We start from the raw sequence: 21507 nt of genomic DNA on the forward strand, positions 1-21507 counted from the left end.
GGGGATCGCGCTGATGTGTCACCGCCTGTCCCCAGTCTCTCCCGCGGCTTGTAAGGTATGTGGTGGCTGGTGGGGGTGATCACCATCGAGTGAACACCATCTAACCCGGTCGTCGTCTGGAATACGAATCAGGTGCTCCTGGTCTGGGGGTGCGTTATCCGCCGATCGGAGCTCAGCCGCTCCGAAGTCAGGGCTGGGCGAGGGTGGACGCCATCTTGTGATCTGGTCCCGGGGCGAAACTCCGGCGGTGTGCTCGAATGGTACTGCGGCGTTAAGAATTTCTAGTACCCCACTGCGTGCAGCTTCAGTTCTGACTTCGGCTGAGTCGGTTTGGCGCCAGATCCGACGAGGTGGTACTGTCTCCTGGTCTGCCCGAACGCGGACCCTCAGCAGAGCGCGTCCGCCATCACAGCCTGCTTGGCCACGCCCTGTCTTAGTGTGCCATTGATGCAGTTTTACTGAACTCATGTGTGCAGAAGATAAGAATGGCTTATTGCCTGTTGACATGGACGTTGACTTACCAGGCTCCGTTGCTTGTCTGGTATGAGATGGCAGACTACTTGATAGACCAGGTGGCTGAGGGACTAGCAATACAGAACCTGCAAAGGAGACAATGACATGATGGAGGTGACCACATTTGAGGCCTATTACCTGACATGCATCATATGAGGCAAGGACATTGTCTTAGCGTATGCAGACAAGTTATATGTATAGCACCCTTGAGGTATGACAATCTAAGTGGCCACTTTCCAGATGCATAGTTGTGAGGCATATTTGGCTGGGTGATAGGAATGTCAATCCTATTTGAAGCCCTTCCATAGGAGGAAGTGATGCTGCTGCAGCCGTTGCCTACAATGCAGCAGACATGGGGACTTTAGACAAATAGAAAGCATCAAAATGAGTACAGTCAATCTTTAGTTCACTTGGGCAGGTTATATGTGAGAGATGTGTGGTTTGTGTGTTAACGGTTGATGTGGAGGTCTGCTCTTTGCGAACAGTGTGACATAACTTTGTAATTAAGGTGCTCCTAGAGGTGTGTTGATTTTACCTGTTCTGCTATTGGTATTCCCTTGAACAGGCAGGTATACAGCTCTGAGGATGGACTTCTTATTAGCCCATGCCATGATGAATCCCAGCAGCTTATCAACTTTTCGCCGATCGCAGAGTGTGATATTCTGCTCCTTCTTCAATCCCTTAAATCGGGTTCTCCCTCAGACCCCTGTCCTGCTCGTGTTCTTGCGGGTGTGGCCAGCACTGTTTGTGGGGATGTTACCCAGCTAGTTAACCGTTCCCTTTCTCTGGCAGAAGTCCCTGGGAAATGGAAGCAGACTATGCTCCTGCCACTTCTGAAAAAACCTGGCCTTGATGTTACTGTCCCAGGCAATTATCGTCCTATTTCTCTGCTGCCTGCATTGGCGAAAATATGTGAGAAAGCAGTCTTTCGCCAAATGGAAGGGTTTGTGGAGACCTCGAATGCTCTGCATCCAGCCCAGTCTGGCTTTAGGGCGGCCTATAGCACAGAGACGGCACTGGTAGAGATGACGGAGTCTATTCTGGAGTGTCTGGATGGGGGTGGCAGAGCGGTCCTGATTTTATTGGATCTCTATGCCGCCTTCGACACTGTTCCCCATGCTCTCCTCATTTCCAGGTTAGCCGCAATTGGCATTGGCGGCAATGTCCTGGCCTGGGTGACCTCATTTCTATCTGGTAGGACACAACAGGTCTGGATGCCACCTTTTTCATCTAAGCCCAAACCGCTGCTCACTGGGGTACCACAGGGATCTACTCTTAGCCCCCTGCTGTTCAACATATATATTACCCCCTTGGTTTTTTTGGCTGAACAGTACGGGGCTAAGATTATAGGGTATGCTGATGACACGCAGCTGCTCTTTACTTGGCCAGATGATCACCTAGATACGGCAACGGTTCAGCTTTGCCTATCTGCAGTCTTTCGCTGTTTAACTGTGGCCCAGCTAAAATGTAATGAGGCTAAATCGGAGGTCCTCTTCTATGGTTCCTTCCCTCCCAGTTTCAGAAGTTCGCTATGGCCCCCGAATATCCCCTGCCCCAAGGTGATGGGGAGCCCGGCGAAGAATCTTGGAGTTTGGTTCGGGGAGGATCTGAAATTTGAGGACCATATAAAGAAAGTCTCTGGGACATGTTTTGCTACTCTAAGAATGCTCAGAAAATTTTTACCACTGCTTCCTAGGGAGGCTAAGGAGGCTGTTACCGAGCACTTATTTTAACAAGGCTGGATTACGCGAATGCCCTGTTTAGCGGCATTCCTGCCTACTTAGTTAATCGGCTGTTAGTCATACAGAATGCCGCTGTTCGCCTTCTTTTTAATGTCCCAAGATGGAAGAGTGTCCGGTCTCATATGTCTAGCCTTCACTGGCTCCCAGTCCCGCAACGCATCCTTTTTAAAACCCTAGTGCTTGCCTTTAGAGCCACTCATGACCAAGGTCCGGTTTATCTGAAGAAGAGATTTACTCTCTATGTCCCTACAAGAGCACTTAGGTCATCCTCACTGTCTAAAATGACCCTTCCTCGGTTTAGGCGAGCCAGGCTGGGTGGCCAGTCCATTGCCGTAGCGGCGCGCCGAGCCTGGAACGCTCTCCCATTACATCTGCGTTCCAGTCAAGGTGTCACTCAGTTCAAGAAAAATCTTAAAACCTATCTGTTTAGAAGCGTGACATAAGCGGATCTCTGTTGTTCCCCCCGTTTTCTCTCCTTCGCGCCAGGATACTCTCCAGTAACGGAGCGCGCTATAAAACAATTTATACATACATTATACATACATACAGCACACAGGGTGCCTGGTAAAGGAAGTATGCTCATCAAGGAAGAGCTGTGGCAGAATCTGGGTCTGCCTCCAGGACATGCCTTTGGTACCTCTCTGCTGACAAACTTGTCTTCGCTCATCTCTGCTCATCTATCGATTTGCTCTTGATATCCCTGGCGGTGCTTACCTCCACCCCAATGCATTCGTGCAGTTAGTGAAATCCTGCCTCATGGCTGCCTTCTCCTCTCCTCGGAGGGTGCGTGGAGGTAGAACATGAAGTGCAATGAGGTATACGTTTTGTCTTCTAAATAAAGTTCCTTTGTCTTTCGATTGCGATGGTCTTGATAGGTGATATGTGGCTCCACGCTTTCTCCCAGCACTAGGAGAAGAGGGACGAGGCCAGGGCGTGTGTTGTATTTATGTGTTTGTAGTGTAATATTTGTCAGACGAAAATGATTTTTAATAAAGCGTAGCCTGCTTTCCTATTCTTTACAGTGTGTCGTTCAATGTAGCGTAGGTTTAGATTTCCATCTAAGCAACGTAGAACTACATGTGGGTGATGTATACCTAAAATCTTCTCTTAAAGCTACTAGTAGCAACTTTATAATCATATTTGGAGTCGGATGTGTCCCCTCTCCCACGTGTGCGGGGGTGGATACATATACTTCTATTACAGGGTGTAAACCTCTGCCTATAGTTGCTGTATTGCATTTGGAAATAGATTTACGGCCAGGCATAGGTTGAAATCTACATGTGCAAAAATATCCACCCGTGATTTTCCCTTTGTGAATGAAGTACTGAGAATTTGAAGTGCTCAGTACCAAGTCAAGAATTTGAAGAGCTATACGAAGACATTCGTTCCGCCAGCTCTCAACCTTATCTTTTCAGCATTTATGTGATCATGTCATTTCAAACGTAACGGATATTTATTTTGTGATCGCCTCTGAAATACTGTAAAAATGATGATGTGCCTCACCTGAAAGCACACTCTGCTCATGACACCTTTCCGCTTCCATTATCAATGATCAATATAGCCTTTCAGTATCCTTTTATAGTATTTAAATAAATCACCTGCAATATATTAAAATAAAGAATACAAATTAGGATCTCTAACAGATCTCCAACAATAACCATTAAATGAATTGTAAACAATAGAGTCTTCCCTGTAACTCAGTAGATCAATTAAATATTCTAGGACTGTCATAGAATCTTAATTTGTTCATTTTCGTCAGTCATTCGTAGTTGAATACACCACCTCAATGTAAGAAATGTCATAGGGCAGCTGATGAAAGAGTCCATTACTTTGAAAGACTAGAGATAGTCTAATAGGTTAGCATTGGTTTGATAATAAAAAATAAAGTACATTGCAATTCTCGACCTCGCCAGTAGGAGGAGTACACTATTACTCTACGTTTGACATTAACATTTTCATTTGGCATTTGGCAATATTTATTCACCCTTGGGTGTAGTAAAGTATGTAAGGCTCGTTGGGTGTACAGACATTTAATAGGATTATTCGTGTTATGGTCCCTTGACTTTATAATGTAGTCCTGTAAATATGGGAACGATTATGTTCTATCTTTCCTAAGAGTAAAACTATGCATGTACTATTTGCGATACTTATTGCCACAACATAGGTAGCTCCTAGTCCAGCATGTTTAGTTAGTACATTATCATACCTCATAGTTTGCGCTAAAACAGATCAGTGTTCAGTCGACCTTAACACTTGTCACCCCCTTCATAAATTGGCATGTTATGCTGGCAATCACTTAGCATACATACGGGTAGAGTTTTGGAAAACTAGGAAATTGTTGGTGCGTTTATTTATTTGGTCCTTGTTTATAAAGGCTGCGCATCACCTAAGTCACTTCAGTATTTTGCCAAGCAAGTGAAGTTGTGAATATATTTAAATGCAACCATTCCGTTTACATAACGTACAGTGTCCACGTCTCTCGCGAAACAGCATCCATAAAGTAGGACTCGAGCAGAAAGAAGCGAGTGGGGTGGTCTAAGGATAGACGGCAGATGAGGACAGATGCAAGGGAGAGGACAGGAGGCTGACATCGGCACTGCTGGGACAGATCATCGAGAGACAGCAGGGGAGGGGCCGCATGAGACAAAGGCGAGGAGTATGGGAGCAGCAGCTATGAAGTAGCTTAAGGTGGGATGTGGCGAGTCTGGGGCGGGTGGGCAGTGGGTAGAGCAGAGTTAACAGCAGTTGGGTAGGGGGGGTCTGTATGTGCAGGCTGGCCCCTGTAAGCGCGCAGAGAGGGGTACAAAGAGACTACACACCACTCTACAGAGTTGAAGCAAGGTACGAAGGAGGAAGCGGTAGAGTCATGTGAGAGCGGGAGGCAGCCAGCAGGACGGTAGGAGGGATAGCCAGCAGCAGCAGCGCAGGACCGGAGGAGGGTGTGTGCACTGAGCAGAAGAGGCGTGTATCCGCCGCCGGCCAGGGGGAGGGGACGCAGAGCAGGAGAAAGGCTCGGGTCTGGTACCCTCTTGCTTTCCGGGAAGCCCAGCTTCCTCCTCCCCCTGCGGGGCGCTGCTGTTGCCCACCTTAGCTTGGGTGACCATCTCTTCCTGGTCGTGTTTGCTGTGGCTCGCCCGAAGCTGAAGACAAGAGGACCGAACCTAGCGGAGAGAGCTGCCACCTGAACCCGCGCATGAGCGCCAGGCTGCCCTGAAAAGTGAGGGAGAAGCGGGGACAAGCGGGCTGCGGTGCATGCATCGCCTTCCTCTAGCGCCTGGAGCCGAAGCCGGGTCTGTGTAGAGCACTCCCCCCTTCCGAGTATCCGAGGTGCTCCCTGGCGCCCCCGCCTACCTCCAGCCCCCTGCCGGTGCCCGGGCTCTCCTCCCTGCCGGTGCCCGGGCTCTCCTCCCTCCCGGTGCCCGGGCTGCGCTCCCCTCTCCCCTGGCGCCCGCTCATCCTCCCGGGACCATGGCGCTCCGGGCCCGCGCCCTCTACGACTTCAGGTCGGAGAACCCGGGCGAGATCTCGCTGCGGGAGACGGAGCTGCTGACTCTGTGCAGCGCGCAGGACATCGAGGGCTGGCTGGAGGGGGTGAACAGCCGCGGCGACCGCGGCCTCTTCCCGGCCTCCTACGTGGAGGTGCTGCGGGCGGCCGAGCCCGCCCCGCCGCCGCCCCTGCCGCCGCCCGCCCCGGAGCCGCACTACCCGGCCCGCTACGCCAACCTGCCGGCGGGCGGCTTCTCCCCGGAGCCGCCGCCGCCGCAGCCGGTGCAGCCCTCGGCGCTCCCGGGCGCGCTGGCGCTCATGCAGCAGCGGCTCTCGCAGTCCTACCCGCCCGGGCCCCAGCACGGAGCCCCCTACCAGACCAGCCAGGGCAGCGACGACGACTGGGACGACGAGTGGGACGACAGCTGCTCCACCGTCACCGACGACGCCAGCACCCCCGGCTACCCGGAGTACGAGGGCGGCGCGCCGGCCCGCTACCGCCTCTCCACCCGCTCGGACGCGTCCTCCCGCTCCTCCTACCCCCCGCAGGCGGGCAGCGCCAAGGGCTCGGCCACGGTCAGCCGCAACCTCAACCGCTTCTCCACCTTCGTCAAGTCCGGGGGTGAGGCCTTCGTGCTGGGCGAGGCGGCGGGCTTCGTGAAGGACGGGGACAAGCTGTGCGTGGTCCTGGGGCCCCACGGTCCCGAGTGGCAGGAGAACCCCTACCCCTTCTCCTGCTCCATCGACGACCCCACCAAGCAGACCAAGTTCAAGGGCATGAAGAGCTACATCTCCTACAAGCTGGTGCCAACCCACACTGCGCGCCAGGTGCACCGGCGCTACAAGCACTTCGACTGGCTCTACACCCGCCTGGTCGAGAAGTTCCCGGTCATCTCGGTGCCCCACATCCCCGAGAAGCAGGCCACGGGGCGCTTTGAGGAGGACTTTATCTCCAAGCGCAGGCGTGGGCTGTGCTGGTGGATGGACCACATGACCAGCCACCCGGTGCTGGCCCAGTGCGATGCCTTCCAGCACTTCCTGACTTGCACTGATGAGAAGGCCTGGAAGCAAGGCAAGCGCAAATCTGAGAAGGATGAGATGGTTGGAGCCAACTTCTTCCTCACCATCAGCAACCCGCCTGTCGCCCTGGACCTCCCTGATGTTGAGACTAAGATTGATGCCTTTAAAACCTTCACCAAGAGGATGGACGATGGCGTGCTGCAGCTCAACCAGACAGTGGGAGAGTTCGCCCGCAAGCAGGTGACTGGCTTCAAGAAGGAGTACCAGCGGGTAGGCCTCTCCATCAAGGGGCTCAGTCAGGCCTTTGACATGGACAATCAGGACTATTCCGTGGGATTGAACCAGGCCATTGCCTTCACGGGTGAGGCTTATGATGCTATTGGAGAACTCTTCGCCGAGCAACCCCGACAGGACCTCTACCCCATCTTGGATTTATTGGCACTTTATCAGGGTCATCTGGCAAACTTTCCAGACATCATCCACGTCCAGAAAGGTAATGTAGTGTATTTATTTCTTTAAGCAAATGGGCTTACAGAGCCTTTTTTGATTTTATAGTGCTTAGAGGTATCTCAGTGCTATAAATTGGAGCTCTTAAGTTTTCAACAATCCAATTGTGCATGCTTTGAGGATTTAGGATAATGCACTAACACAACCCAACAGGATACATCTTTCAGCAGATACCATAAATCACATCGCGTTATTCACCCGTAGTATTTTGTTTTAAATTTCTGTCAATACTTCATTCAACATCTGAATAACAGGTCATTTAAAATGCTAATCCCATAGATGTGCTTCTAAGTGACCAGTTAAAACTCAGCTGATCTTAGGCTTCTCGCCAACAAAGGGACTAGTTACTCACTTTGGGTCTGCTTTAAATTGTCTAAATTTAGGGCACATGCGGAAGTTATGTTGATCTCCTCTTATCAGTTATGCTGCTGCTTGTTTTGTATATTATGCCACGGAAGACCAAGATACAATGAACAACACAGATGATATCCTTTCATAGTTAATGATTGATGAACACGCCTGTTTGTTTTCTGGTGTTGTGAGGCATGTACGAAGAGGGATGTGTCGTGCAGTATTTTAAAACTACTTGTATTGAATTTTAAAAGGAAATAACAGTGGGCACATACAATGACATTACTCCAGTATTATCAACACAGTCCATTTACAATAAGCATACAGTCCCCAACCTCTCCTAGGTCGAAGTGTCTCTACATACTTTACTTGTCTACACTATAGATCTTCAGGAGCTGTTACATAATACAGTTTGAGTCCCACATTAACGTACTCCCAGGGGAATGGCCCTTTCTCCAGGCAGCCGTTCAGTCCTGTCACCAGCACATTGGGCCAAACCCTGCATAAGTGGGACATTTACAGTGCAATCTTGCAGCGCCTACAGTGGCCACTCCATTTTTTATTCTTTAGTGCCAATAACATTCCATCCCACGCATTTACATTCGTATATTTTCTGGCCCTCTACCCTGCATAGAGATCAGAAAGTCACCCTTGTTGTTGTCAGTTCCACCAACCAATCTATGGAACAGGGTGGGTGGGGGACTTCCAACTCCTACCTATTTGTCACCTGCCAGGTGTTCCAGGATTCTTGTCCATTCACTATCAGTGACCTGCAATTGCCAGTTTCCTATTTGCCCTTTAGCCTCATCTGTTTGCTCTGTGGTTGCAGAATAGCTTGCATGGAGTGTGATGGCGGGTGCACTTACCTGTAGGTCTTTTTAGGATTTTGGCTACGAGTCCAATAGGCTAGATATTGTCTAATCGTTAGCTCTTCGGAGTCCCATAGTTGTTTAAACGATCTGACCTGCTGACCCTCGAACAGTGTAGCCAGTGTCACGTCCAGTCTCGAGCCAGAGCGCTGCAGCTATTTTTGATGCTATCCGTTGGAACTCCTTGGACCACCACAACAAGGCTATGTTGAGCAGTTTTAGTTGGATTTACATGCATTGTTTATGAACGTGGTGTTAAAAGGATGTAAAAGTAGTACGATCATTGGTGTGGCCAGACAGGGTTAGTACATGTTGCAGAAGGAAGCTGTACTATGAGAAACACAGGTTGCGTTCTTATCTGTAAGTTAGCCCCGGTCCAGGGTTCTTTTCACTAAGTTATCTACAGGCTGACACTATTTCACCGTCCATCAAAAATAACCATCTTGGCCTTCTTACTATTCTTTAGCAGCTCTCACTCCTTATGTCAGATACTCCAGCCCCGATAAGCCCCATCATTTGTCCCTTCTGCCACGAGTCTGAACCCAGCCTTGCTCTGCCCCCGTCCCCAGGTTGTCCCATGGTGCCAGCCTTGCTCTGCTCCCTCCTGCCAAGGCCCCTAGTGCATGTGGCAACAACCGTGCCACCTGCTGGCCTTGACGCCCGCTGTGACCATAATAGAAAAATGGGGTAACCCAAACAAGTCATTGGATCTGGTTGACGAGTGGTACAGAAAACAATGGTCCTGGACCTTTTTATTTTCACACAAATAATTTCCGAAAATAGTTATTCAGTTATGACTTGGTGCATGCATAGAGTCAGCACATGGTTACAAAGATCCAATTAGAGAAAGTACTTTGATGTGCAACAAACATCAGTTTTGATAAAGCATGTATTTATTGGTCACAAAAATATTTCAACAGATGGTAAACATCCTACTTTGCCTATAATTTAGGAAAAGGAAACATCTCAACAGTTTGAAGCACAAATGTGATTGCATCTTATCGCTTGCTGCAGCTTGGCAGCCAATAACATGTGTTGCTACAGCACAAAGGCACTAGTTATCTTTCTTCTGGTTTTTATGGAGGCTACTTTTTACCATGGGTAACATTTTTACAAGGCTTCATTCTAGTTTGTGTGAAACCATTCCAGACCCAATGAATTAACCGCAAACCAGTCTCTAAGCACGCAAATGAGTGCCAACCCAAAAGCATGGCAAACAAGTCACTCAAAGGGGCTGTTGCGGGGGCAGTTCTGGGGCCTGATGGCGACTCAAGAGTCGGCTAGCTTAGTTACTGCCGGATGGTTAAACGTGGTCCTGGTGCCTGTCCACCAGAATCCCCATGAAGGAGGCCAGTTATGTAAAATGATGTGTAATTTTCAAACAGATGTTAGCTGGAAACATGTCAGAGGGCGCATGTGCTGATGTGCCTGGAACCACTTATTGGATTTTCAAGGGTCAATGCAATGCTTGCTGTATCAGGTTAGTCTAGTCTAGCCACCTCTTAAAATACCTCAGGCCAGAGGATGGGACCATGGGGGGGGTCCTTGAGATCCTGGCTGTAGCTTGCGGTTGCAGCGCTGGTGAGGTCAGAGATGAAGCAGGCTCACTGATGACCATGTAAGCAATGTCTCTTCCACTCGGTACCACGTGATGGAGACTGATGTCTTCAGCTTTTCCTGCTGCACAGCAGCTAGGCATCTCAACAGTTCCTCAACGGCGGCTGGGTTGTTGGCTCCCTCTTCCAAACAGGCTGTGTAGCAGGGAAACAGTCCAGTGTGCGCTCACAGTATGTAGGGCTCATCTCTTTCCAACAGCAGGTATGTCCCAGGCTTGGTCCAGTGTATGCGGGGACGAATAATCAGGCAGACTCCATTCCTGGAACTCAGTCATCAATCGCATTGGTGCGCAGCAGCCTCCTTGGTCAAGAGGGATTCTTGAACAGACTACTGTGCAAGCTGGCCAGAATGTATCATCTGTACTGGACAGTTCGCACTCTTGCACTGGTCCAATTCTGGGGTGCTCCTCCAATAAACATTGCATAACTACTGCATGGTCAGCTTATGCATGGGCTATGGACAACAGGACCCTTTTATTTAAGTTAGTTCTAACTTGCCCAGGTACAGATGTTGATCAGGCCCATGCAGCAGGACACATCCATTCAGGGAGTAGATTCAGCAGGAAGAAGGAGCAGCACTGTGAGTGTTTAGACAGTGGCACTACAGCAAGATCCCCAGGAAGAGAGTTCGGATCCTTCTCCCATCATTGCCCTGACCTCTACCACACTACAAAGATATTAAATGGAAACGGCTGGGTTGCCTCACACAAAGCTCTTCACCATTCCAGGATGCAACACAGAAGTCGAAATTAGTTACCTTAAGCACTCTGTCAGATGTGCACACAGGTGTCAGGCTCAACCTATGTACAAGGCTTAAATGTATCCCGAAATATCTTACTTGTGTGAACCTAAAAATGTGAGTTTATGGAGACTGGCGGAAGATTTTACATGGGAAGTCTTGTAGATACCTTCTCATAAACGACACATAAAAAATATTTCCCTTCACGAGAAATCAGTCTGCCACTACTGCCAGCCCCACAGAGCCTGGTTAAAGAGGACAGTAGCCCCTGCTTAAAGAGGCATGCACTTTAGAAGCCCCCTCGACCTCCAGTAACCGCCCTAGGGGGGTCTCCAACTATTTTTTAACAAGTTTCTTTCGACATGGGACACTGTGAGCTTACGTCTTTGTCTAGCTCACAGGGACAAAAGTGGAAAAAAATGACATTACACAGGAAAACAAAGAGAACATGCTATCCAGATCCTTGCAGGGGACTTGACCTCAACAGGTTGTAAGCAATTAATGCAGTAGGCTAATGTAAAAGAGTGGGCTAAAGAGAACTTGGCCAAAATAAATGATGACAATCACCCGCTTTGATAAGAGAAAATGGAAAAACTCTAGTTCCAATCATGAGGCTGCTGGTAAAACCACTGCATTATTGGTAGCCGTATAGTTGCAATAGAAAACAAGCATTGGTAATGCATCGGTTTCGCCTAAGTAATGAATAAAGAGCAGGATTCATCACTCATCGTCCGGGAGAAAGAAGGAGCTCCCTGACAGATATTATGGGAGGGGAGAGAATGTGGCGCAGGCCAGAGCTGCTGACTCAAGAGCTGGGGATCCTGGTTTGAGTCTCTGAAGCACCGCGCATCAGCCCGTGATTCCATGCAAATCACTCAATGCCTCTGGGTGATATGTTGTTATATAAATATGCTACAAGAGTAAAAGGCAACGTTTTATGACAATCTAGTTCCACCAAAGCGGATTTTAACAGTATTTCGGCGGCGGGAAACTGATATGCGAAGCAGACGAGCAACAAGCATTGGTAAATGCAGGAAAATATGCTACAGCCAATTGAAATGGAGGAAAGGTAAGTGGCATGCACAGGAGCCAATGAAGCCAGGAAGGAGTGGAGCCGGGATGTAAGTCCTTTTGAGTATATATTAAAAACAATAGATTTCTCAAGGACAGCGCAAGCGCTGTGCAGGCAAAACCTAAAGGGATCATCATTTCCAAAAACTTGAATTTGCAGGTCACACACAGTGCTGAGGAACATACACTTAGCGAAGTCTCTTGTTAAAAGCTCACTTAAGTTGAGCCAACTTAAAGGCAACAACTTTGTTTAAGTGACAGCAAAAATTAGCAGGAGGATCATGGGAGGGAGGAGGGTATATATAGTGAGGTCATGAAAACAACTAAAAATAAGGCAATACTAGAAGTATGTTGTTGATTTCTTCGGAAATTTGCAGCCAATGCTTCCAGGAGTGAGGACGGTGCAACAGGTACAAGGCAGGCTCTGACCAGAAAAGCTGGTCAACCCCTTACCGCTTCACTCCTGGAAGCATTGGCTGCAAAATCTAAGCGCATATATGAGAAGGGAATCCCCTCTCACACTTAGAGAAACACCTTAGTGAGTGTAACACATAGCCTGGATTACACTCCTTTTTAACCTGCACTACACTCTATTTTAAAAAGGTCCTGAGGAAAGCCAGATTTAGTTTAAGGCACTGGCTGAAACATGTCGACCAACTGATGGATGTAGGAGGTAGTAACTTGCCTCCCTTAAACATCCCCAAGCCTTATTTTAACCGCTGACGGGGGCCCAGTTATTAATATTTAATTTACCCTCTGGTACTGGGACCCTCGCCAAGCCGTTTTAACTCGCACTTCACTTTACACCTTACACTGCACTCTCAGTAAAATACCAGCTCTGCTGTAATCAGGCATCGCAGCACACCCGGGACACATTAGGTGTCACTGGGTGGGCCCGATGATGAAGCATGCCACCAACCAGGTTGGTGGGTGAGGGCTTCATGAACTCACCAACGAGGTGCCCATGACGAATCTAATCAGGGTCCTAACAATATTGGTCATATTTAAGCTAGTCTCTTTTGATAACACATATAAACTACGGGGACTCGGACTAACTTTCTAGTCCTCTCTCTCTCTCTCTTGATACGCGCATGCGAAGATCTCCTATTTCCTTCAAGAATCTTGGGCACTCCAGTACAGAACATTGTCTGATGCGCCACAGTCGTTCGGGGGTCAGGTACATTCTTTGGAGTCATTTGAACCGAATGAGACACAATCTATTTCAGACTGCAGCCTCAGTAGGGGCCATTAGTGCACATGTCCATTCCTCAGCTTCCATTAGGCCAACCTCTCCCTCTCAAGCCTCTCTAAGTTAAGTGAAGGTGTCAGGGTACTTAATCACCAGGGTCCTTTAGATGTGAGTAATCCTCCCACAACACGGAAGCAGAGACATGATCAGCTTAGCCTCCAGGTGGCTAAAGTGTGGTTTTTGCTCTCCGTCCTTTGGATAGGGTGTAACCGTATGTTTGAGTTGGAGGTAGCAATAGAACTGTGTAGTCATAAGTGCTATATATTTCTTTGAGACCTGAAGAGTACTTTAATGTTCCCTCTTTCAATGATTCCCAGGACTTACACCCCAAGACTGCACCAACCATGAATCCCTCCAATGAGGGATCTCGGATGGTACAGCGCCCATCCATAAGGGTGTTTGGCATGTTAATTTTCCAAAGTAGCCTGTCAGTCTGTTTGTAGCCCCCCCCTTTGTGGCCTTGACCACGCTTGCCACGGGGGTGATCCTGCGGAAGCTTCTACCCATATTGATTCTAGATGACCAGGTACCTTCTTGTGATGTGCCAGAGCAATATTGTAGCTGATTTCCTGTTGGCTGAGATGCGGAATAGGTTGGTCTGCTTAACATCGCTTCACTAGGTCATGTTAAAGCTTTCAGGAGACCCCCTTTATGTTCTCCCTGGCTTTCGGCTGAGCTCCGAAAATATTTACAATGGATTACTAGACAAAACACCTTTATGCACGGTCTTCGCTACACGTAAAGTCACACTTTACCTTAGTAGCATTTAACCATTTTGCTGCTTAGTGAATGCAAATGTTGCAAATCCGGGGGATCTGCGTCTTGAAGGTCAGCTCGGAAGTTTGTGGTCTACACGCACACCACACAGTCTTAAAGATTTTTCATAATGATGGTGTCAAGTGATCATCAATCAATCAGAGTACTTGTAAAGCTCCCTACTTACCCGTGAGGGTCCCAAGGTGCTGAGGGGAGAGGGGGCTGCTGCTACTGCTCAAAGAGCCAGGTCCTGAGGAGTCTTCTGAAGGCGAGTAGGTCTTGGGTCTGCCGTATTTGGGTATATAGAGTGTTCCAGGTCTTGGCGGTGAGGTAGGAGAAGGATCTGCCACCGGAGGTCATTCGTTGGATGCGTGTGACAGCGGCGAGGCTGGCGGAGCAGAGCTGGCGGGTGGGGGGTGTGGAAGCAGAGTCTGCTGTTCAGGTAGGCTGGCAGAGCGGAGCTGGCGGGTGGGGGGTGTGGTAGCTGAGTCTGCAGTTCAGGTAGGCTGGTCCGGCGTTGTGGAGTGCTTTGTGTGCAAAATTATGCAGTAACCAAGCGGGGAGAGTAAAAGGCCGCTTTATTAGTACCGGTATGCAATTCCGCAGCTCATAAAAATGTTACAATTTCTTAAGTCTGTGCCTCACTAATACAATACCCATTCCTAACCCCCCTACCTTTTAAACTTCTCCCAACAAGAAAAGTCCCAAAACGATTATTCAAACATTCAGTCTTCACCATCCCCTTTCTTTCAGCCCCTCAACCATCGCTCCCCTGTGTTCCCGCTGCAAGGACTACTCTGCAATACCTCAACCCTTCCGGCCATCTCGAGCTCCTCCATTTCTGCAACCTATCCTAAAGTGACAACCTAGAGCACCAGAACTGCAGACCTATCAAGAAAAATGTCAACAAGCATTTGCAATGCAATCGGTCTCGCATTTACGCTAGTTAAAGCTATTGTCATTGTAAACAACAATGACTTTTATTTATGTTTTGAAAACTAAAACGGCATTGTTATTTGAAATGTCAATAGCTCAAACTCGCATAAATGCGAGACCTATTGCATTGCAAATCCTTGTTTGCAACTGCACTCAAAATCCATTTTCCTCTAAAATTCATCTTGTGCTTATCAAAACTCCTCCTTCAAGCACCGGCACGCAGGCAGAACCCTTCTGCAGGGGAAAGGATGATGGCAGGCACTTTTCATGGCTCATCACAGAAAGGCTCCCATAGTCCACATGTTTACATTTGACTCCCCGTTCGAGTAAGGGCAGCACCTCTCAGCTGGGCATTTCGTCCAGGTTTGATTTACCCGTTGCATTTTGGTACTTGTAGTCCTGCAGTGTGTAACGGTAGAAACTAAATAGGGATGGGATAAAGAGCTTTGCTGAGTAGTGCTTGCCCCTGGTGTAAAACCGGTCCGCAAAGCAGATGAGTGCACGCCCTCCTCCACTCATGTGGCTGCAGATGTCTCTATGCCACCGGCGCAATTATGTTTCAGTCCTGGGTGGCGTGCATTTTGCAAATTATTGCAAAGTTGTACATTTCTGGTTGCTTTTCAAATTAAACAAAATCCTACAGCTGTTAAGTAGTCCCGTTCCTTGCGTGACACTTTCAGCCTGCGCTGCCATTTACCTCACTCGTCCAATGGTTGGATGCAAACTGCACAGCCCAAAATGCAAAGTTGTTGATTTAATAGCCAGAACTAGCTGATGGCATCACCGCCCCCTCACCCCCACACCCCCAAAGATAAGACTACAGCTCCTAGAATCCAGCAGATGGGGACTTTCCAGGTCTAGGACATAATGTTCCAGTGAAATGGACTCAATCGTCTGGTTACCCCTCACAATAACGACTAGTGAGGTGTTACAATAGTGCAACCAATACCCCTCCGGAGTGCCTCCAAACCTTTAACTCCCATCACATCTCCTACCCCCAGCAAAATTAACAGCTGACCTGCATGTGGCTCATCGAGAATGTGCCATAATGGACAGAGCTGCCGCCTCTGGTTTTGCGAAAGGCGCTTCCAGTCTCCGCGCAGGCTCAATATCCTGTGATACTGGGCATATCACTTCATCTACCTGTGCCTACCAAAATCGAACGTGTCCTTGTGTAATGTAACTGACGCTCATGTTAAGCGCTCCAATACCTTCCGGTCGAGTTCGCGCTACATAAAACTGCAAAACTAAAAACACTAAGAAAAGTAATGAAAACAGAGTTTTTCCCAACCCTCATTAACCTGCCATGACTGGATCCATGTGCTAGAAGCAGTGTCGAAATGTAGAATCTCGTTCATCATCCATAAAGCTGGACCACAGAGCTGGCCTTTGGCAAGGGAGTGCCCTGGATAAAACGCACTTGGCGCCCCCTCCCCAACCTCCACACTCATCTTTTTTAATTGTCTATGTGTCCCAGGTCAAAGTGAGGCTTCATGCAGACTGCTCCTGACCTGCGCCCCTCTGGTGGTTGGCGCCCTGGGCTCAGCTCACATATGCTAAAGGTTGGCCCTGACTACAACCCCCAAAATGCAACGCTTGGCTGGCTGAAAAGCATTGACTGACTGGCGTGGGACCACGGACATGGGTACACTTGGCCATTAAGACTCTGTTAGGCCAGTGGTCACCTCATCCTACTGCTAATCGTCTATCTTCGACCGGAAGTGTGTGCTAAACAAAGCACCTTGAAGCGAATCCTTTTGCATGGAGCGCTACAACAACCACACCAATACAATAAATGAATGGGGCCAATACAAATTAAGCCGGAGTCTGTGACGTGTTCACTGCTTCCTTAGTATTTTAAAATGTCCCTGGGTATCGCTGAAAATGAATGCGACCTTTACATAGACCAGGACTCCATCTGGCAGGACAGCGCAGGTGGAGACTGCTCCTGCTATTTTGATGTCTATATTTTCCACACATCTCTGAATGCCTCACTCAGCTTGTTGTCACTTTGAGATACGCCACAAAGCCCGTTCAGTTTTTGGTGGTTGCTGCGTAGATGCCGATTAATATTAGACACTTTTTTGATTCATTGCTGTTTGCATTGTGCCTCCTTTAGGTGTCTTAAGAACAGATGGTCGTAGGTAGTGTATTTAAAAAATGTGTATGTGTTTGAGTGCGTGTATTAGTTGCCTGTTTGAAGTTTGTGTTACACGGAGAGAGCACCGACAGCAAGCACTGACCACCACAAATGGACATGGGCCTCCTACAGCACTTGAATTCCCATTTGCACAGTGGAACTATAAACTGGTACCTAAGCTTACGTTTCCTAAATCCTACTCGTACAGTGAACAGACTGGAGAGCCAAAGGGCAGACTTCCACTAATTTTTAAAAACGGAGCCTCGGCGTCGGCTCCACTTCAGGTGTTTCTGGGTGAATTACTTAATCTCCTCATAATCTCCCCGTGCATACCAAATAATGAATGTGTCCTTCAGGTCTGGTTTATGGCTGCATTATGTAGGACGGTCACGAGCGAAGGCAGAAAGCAACAAAGTAGCGAAGAGCTGCGGCAGAAAGGTTTTCCTGGCTCGGGACGGTGTCAGATGTCGAATTGCCCTGAAACTTGCTCCCAAACATTGGAACACTGATGCAAACTAGGGGAGGGCTGGCAGTGGAATCTAAACACCATGAAAGCCCAACATTAACAAACCAGCGCGGCCGGAGCGGACCGCGCTGAAAATAAAGCCGACTGCATTAGTGAGGAGAAACGCTCCCTCATGGCCTGCGTGGCAAAATAATTAAATAAATAAATAAACAAGCGCAGACAAAGCGGTCCTGATAAACGAGCACGGCAAAAGGGGACCGCGCTGTAAATAAAAACAAGAGTGCTTACAGACTTATGAGAACGTGGGTGTAATGCTGCAAGTAAACGACCCAGTCCGGGTGGGCGGGGCCAAAAGGAGAAAGCGCGTTTACAAGGAGGGACTAAGAAGCCTCACTCACAATCCAAAGCCAGTGTTTAGCATTAATGATTAAGCAAGCCAATTGAAAGAAGGGACAGAGCCTACTATCCACTTCTGAAATCAGCTTGATTACAAGAAGTCTCGCAGAGCGAGCAGCGCATGCTCGTTGCAATGCAGGTCTGCGAGACCTAACAAGAGGGAAAAGGCAAAAAAAAAGTAAGACAAAGAACCAGAAAATTAAAGGGAGGGAAGGACAATGAAGACCCTATCAAGACCACAGCGTTGATGTGACGAAATATTTCACTGAAAACCTAATGGCTAACTAAACCCCACCCACAGCGTAAAATGAGCCAATTAGTGCTGGGCCTGGGCTGCACCATTCGCCCGAAGCAACCCCGGGGTGGACATCCTGCGGATGCCACCTCCCAGGATTCCCATTCTGTTTGACTTTAATGTGAAACAGCTGCTTTAAGGCAGAACTTTAAACACGATGATTTCAGATCTGGGGTTAATTAAACCAAGCTTGTGACTTGACTCTCTTGCTAAAAGTTTCGTTTATTTTCCCTAGTCAGCACATACTTGGTTTCGCTCTTAAGCTGTCATTGAAAAGGGCGATCCTCACACAATCTCACGGCGCTTTTCGCCCAGTGCCGGTGCCATTTCCCGGGGTCAGCAAGTCGCACACTGCGGAGGCTGCCCGCCTGTATGGGGGTGGGCTGGGGGGGAAGGGGGGGGGGGGGGGGTGGGGGAGGGAGTGGGATGGATTAACGAATAAAATATCCGCTCCTTAAAGGGGAGAACACGTGTCCTTTTTCAGGAAGGCCAAGGTTAACCACCACGTTTTCCTTTTAGTGTATTTAGCAGAATAACGTTTTCTGAAGTTCAGTTTTTGGATGTGTGACATTTTGGCAAAGCTTTGATACGATATCGAATAACTGCGTGTTTTGCATTATCCTCAATTCGGGTTCTCCCCTTAATCTAGTTCACCACTATTTGCGCCTCTCTCACAAAGGAATGGCAGACTGCAGGCGCCTCCCTTCACTCTCTCTAGTGCCAATGCTGCATAAGGTGCTTGGAATGAGGCTGCATAGATTCTGAAATACACCACTACGTCCGGAGTGCACGAGGAACCGGAAAAGAGGGCACACACGTGTCTGTGTCCCATGAAATGTGATGCAGATCGCAAGCACAGTGCACAGGCCAATTGTTGAGGTCCTTAGGCCATCATCAGGACCGAGTCTGGGCAGGAGAGACATTGTATTAAAATTATTCTTCTGCTTAAATGCAGCATCTGCTTCCATTTATCCTGCATATGTTTATATTTTTAGGATAGTTGAAGTGCAGCCAGCACATTTATCCGGTCTCTTCTCCTTTAACAGCCCTCAGTCGTACATTGGGTAATAATACCACCATTGTCTTTGAGTTTGGAAGGCATCCAAGGCAGGTTTAGACAGTGATAAGAGCCCGGTAAAGGCTAATTGTTTGCACTTCACTCCTCAAGTAAAACCGATCAGTCACTGTGTCCTATTTAAGCCTCGTGCTTTTGATGTTGAAAGTTATCAAGATTATTTGAGCCAATAAAAGGCTGTGTGTGCAGGCACCTTCATGTATCGCGCAAGGAAGGCTTGGGAGCTGAGCCCTAGGCCCAGCCCGGTCACGATGGGAGCAGGGGTGCCTTCCACTGGCCCCCACCCAGGCCCCCCTGCTTGCTTCCACTGTGTAGGTGCGCTCCCAGACAGGTGAATGGTGTGCTTGATGGCTTGCTCCCTGGCAGCCAGTAGAGCAAAACAAGATACTGTGGAAGATGGATTCCCAGGATCACCGCGACGGTCTCAAGAGAATGACATGTAAAATAGAACTATGTTAGAGGCTGTTAGCTGATGCTAGACAGTTGACTGAGTGCCCGTGCAGTTGCTATACAAATAACCATACCATAATGTGTACAAATAATAACATTGGCTCAGCTTGGGGGCGGCAGCCCATCTTGCAAATATACTTCTATCGGTGGGACCTGTGCGGATGCGCCTCTCGGGGGTGCCGGGGAGTGTCCTAGTGGACGATGCCACTCTTCTAGGCACTGGGCTGCCTCCACTGCCCTCAAGACCTCTACACTCCTGCAGAAGCTAGATATCGTAAGGTAGCTGCATTCTTTCATGGGGTTTCTCCCTTGTGACAGGATTTCTATGTAATATACTATGCATTAACTAGCTATGTGAAGCCGCTACTTCAATCATTGAAAATGACTGATCAGAAAAGATTGACATCAAGAGAAAAAACGTTGTATACTCATTGTGTATTTTTTTCAGCAAGAGTTTGTTTGGATTCTGGCAAGACAACCGAGGCGCCTTCCTTAATTCGTATTCTCTCTGTGTTCCCTGTAGATTCTGTCGAAATGGCCTCGGTGGCAGAAACAAGAGCCACATGAACAAAGACTAAAAAATGTGATTTCCTAATTGCGATTCTTAACCGAATTGCAATTAGGAAATCGAAATTCCTAATGTACTGAAGAGCATATTTAAAAATAGATTCCTGGTGGATCGTAAATAGACCTACCTCATGAATATTTAGGAGGTGGGTTGCTATTTGTGACCCACTAGGATTCACTGCCTTCACAGGGAGGGTGGCCTGCTGGGGTCAGCAAACCACCATGTCTGTAATTGATTTTAAATAAAGCAATCTTTTATTTTAAAATGCAGCCCATTTATTAAAGGGAAACAGGATGTATTAAAAAAAAATGCAACTTTGAGTTTAATTTTTTCAAGAGTAGGCAGTGGTCTGTGTGACCATTGCTTGCTCTTAAAAATATAGATTTTTTTACATACTTTGGGACCCTTGACATTTATGAATTGGTTACCATCTCCTTTGAGGTGTTGGTAAAATGTTAATGTTTTGCCAGCAGAATTCGGGTGCAAAACATTAATACCACTGCAAATCTGTATTTGGAAGGGACGTCCCAAATTACAATTAGCAAAGCAAATTTAGGATTCGGCTTTTGTACTTCCCAAAATGCTTTTTTGTGGTTGCAGCCAGTTGAATGTTTTGCCCTCCATGCAGTCTAGTGGAATCCTTGTGGCGGCCCCACTGTTATCAGTCTGTGTTCTGAGCTAGTCTTCAGTTGTGAATAGAATAGATTCCCTCTTTAAGGGTGGAAGCCAGTCTCCATTTCAGAAAGGATGTTCCTTCACTGAATTCCAGCATCTGAATGTAGGCTGCTTTTTTTCTGTCCCTTTGGCCATTTGATATTAGTAATTTTCAGGCTTTTTAAAAGTTCAGGCCTGTGTTCTTAAGCAACGGTTTATTGGAAGCACATTCATGTGAATTTGGCTTGATACTGTGAATGAATGAACAAAAGCGTTGGTGAAAGTCTGAGCTATTTTATAAGATCGGATTAATGCCTAGGGTGACTTTAAAATGCAGGGGTGGTGGGTTATGGAGTGGTTGTGAATTAATATTGTTTTCTATGATCAGTTCTTTAAAATGGTGTCCCAGGATGGGGAGAGAGAACTTCTAAGGCGGTTATTTCAGCAGCCAGAGATTGCAGAGTTGGTTACATATGTTGGTTGTTGGGTGTCTTTGAACTCAGAAAAGTGTTTGCTTCCTTGGCCTTTTACAGGAAACCAGAGGCCAGGCCACCACAAAATATTTACGAATGGACCTTTTGATTGCCACATAATATGGTTCTTGAATC

At 48.0% G+C, this 21507-nt stretch overlaps 1 protein-coding gene across 1 annotated transcript in view; it reads left to right on the plus strand.

Moving 5' to 3' along the window:
* The first annotated feature begins 5218 nt into the window (after positions 1 to 5218).
* SNX18 (sorting nexin 18) overlaps positions 5219 to 21507 on the plus strand; it is a 96721-nt gene continuing 80432 nt past the window's right edge. Inside the window, exon 1 of the mRNA XM_086960630.1 lies at positions 5219 to 7254. Within this exon, the coding sequence (XP_086816756.1) occupies positions 5724 to 7254 (1531 nt within the window). The 5' untranslated portion in view covers positions 5219 to 5723. The remainder of the gene's footprint in view (positions 7255 to 21507) is intronic.

Source organism: Lissotriton vulgaris, chromosome 3_1 (genome assembly GCF_964263255.1).
Source record: "Lissotriton vulgaris chromosome 3_1, aLisVul1.2, whole genome shotgun sequence".
NCBI classification, from domain to species: Eukaryota; Metazoa; Chordata; class Amphibia; order Caudata; family Salamandridae; genus Lissotriton; species Lissotriton vulgaris.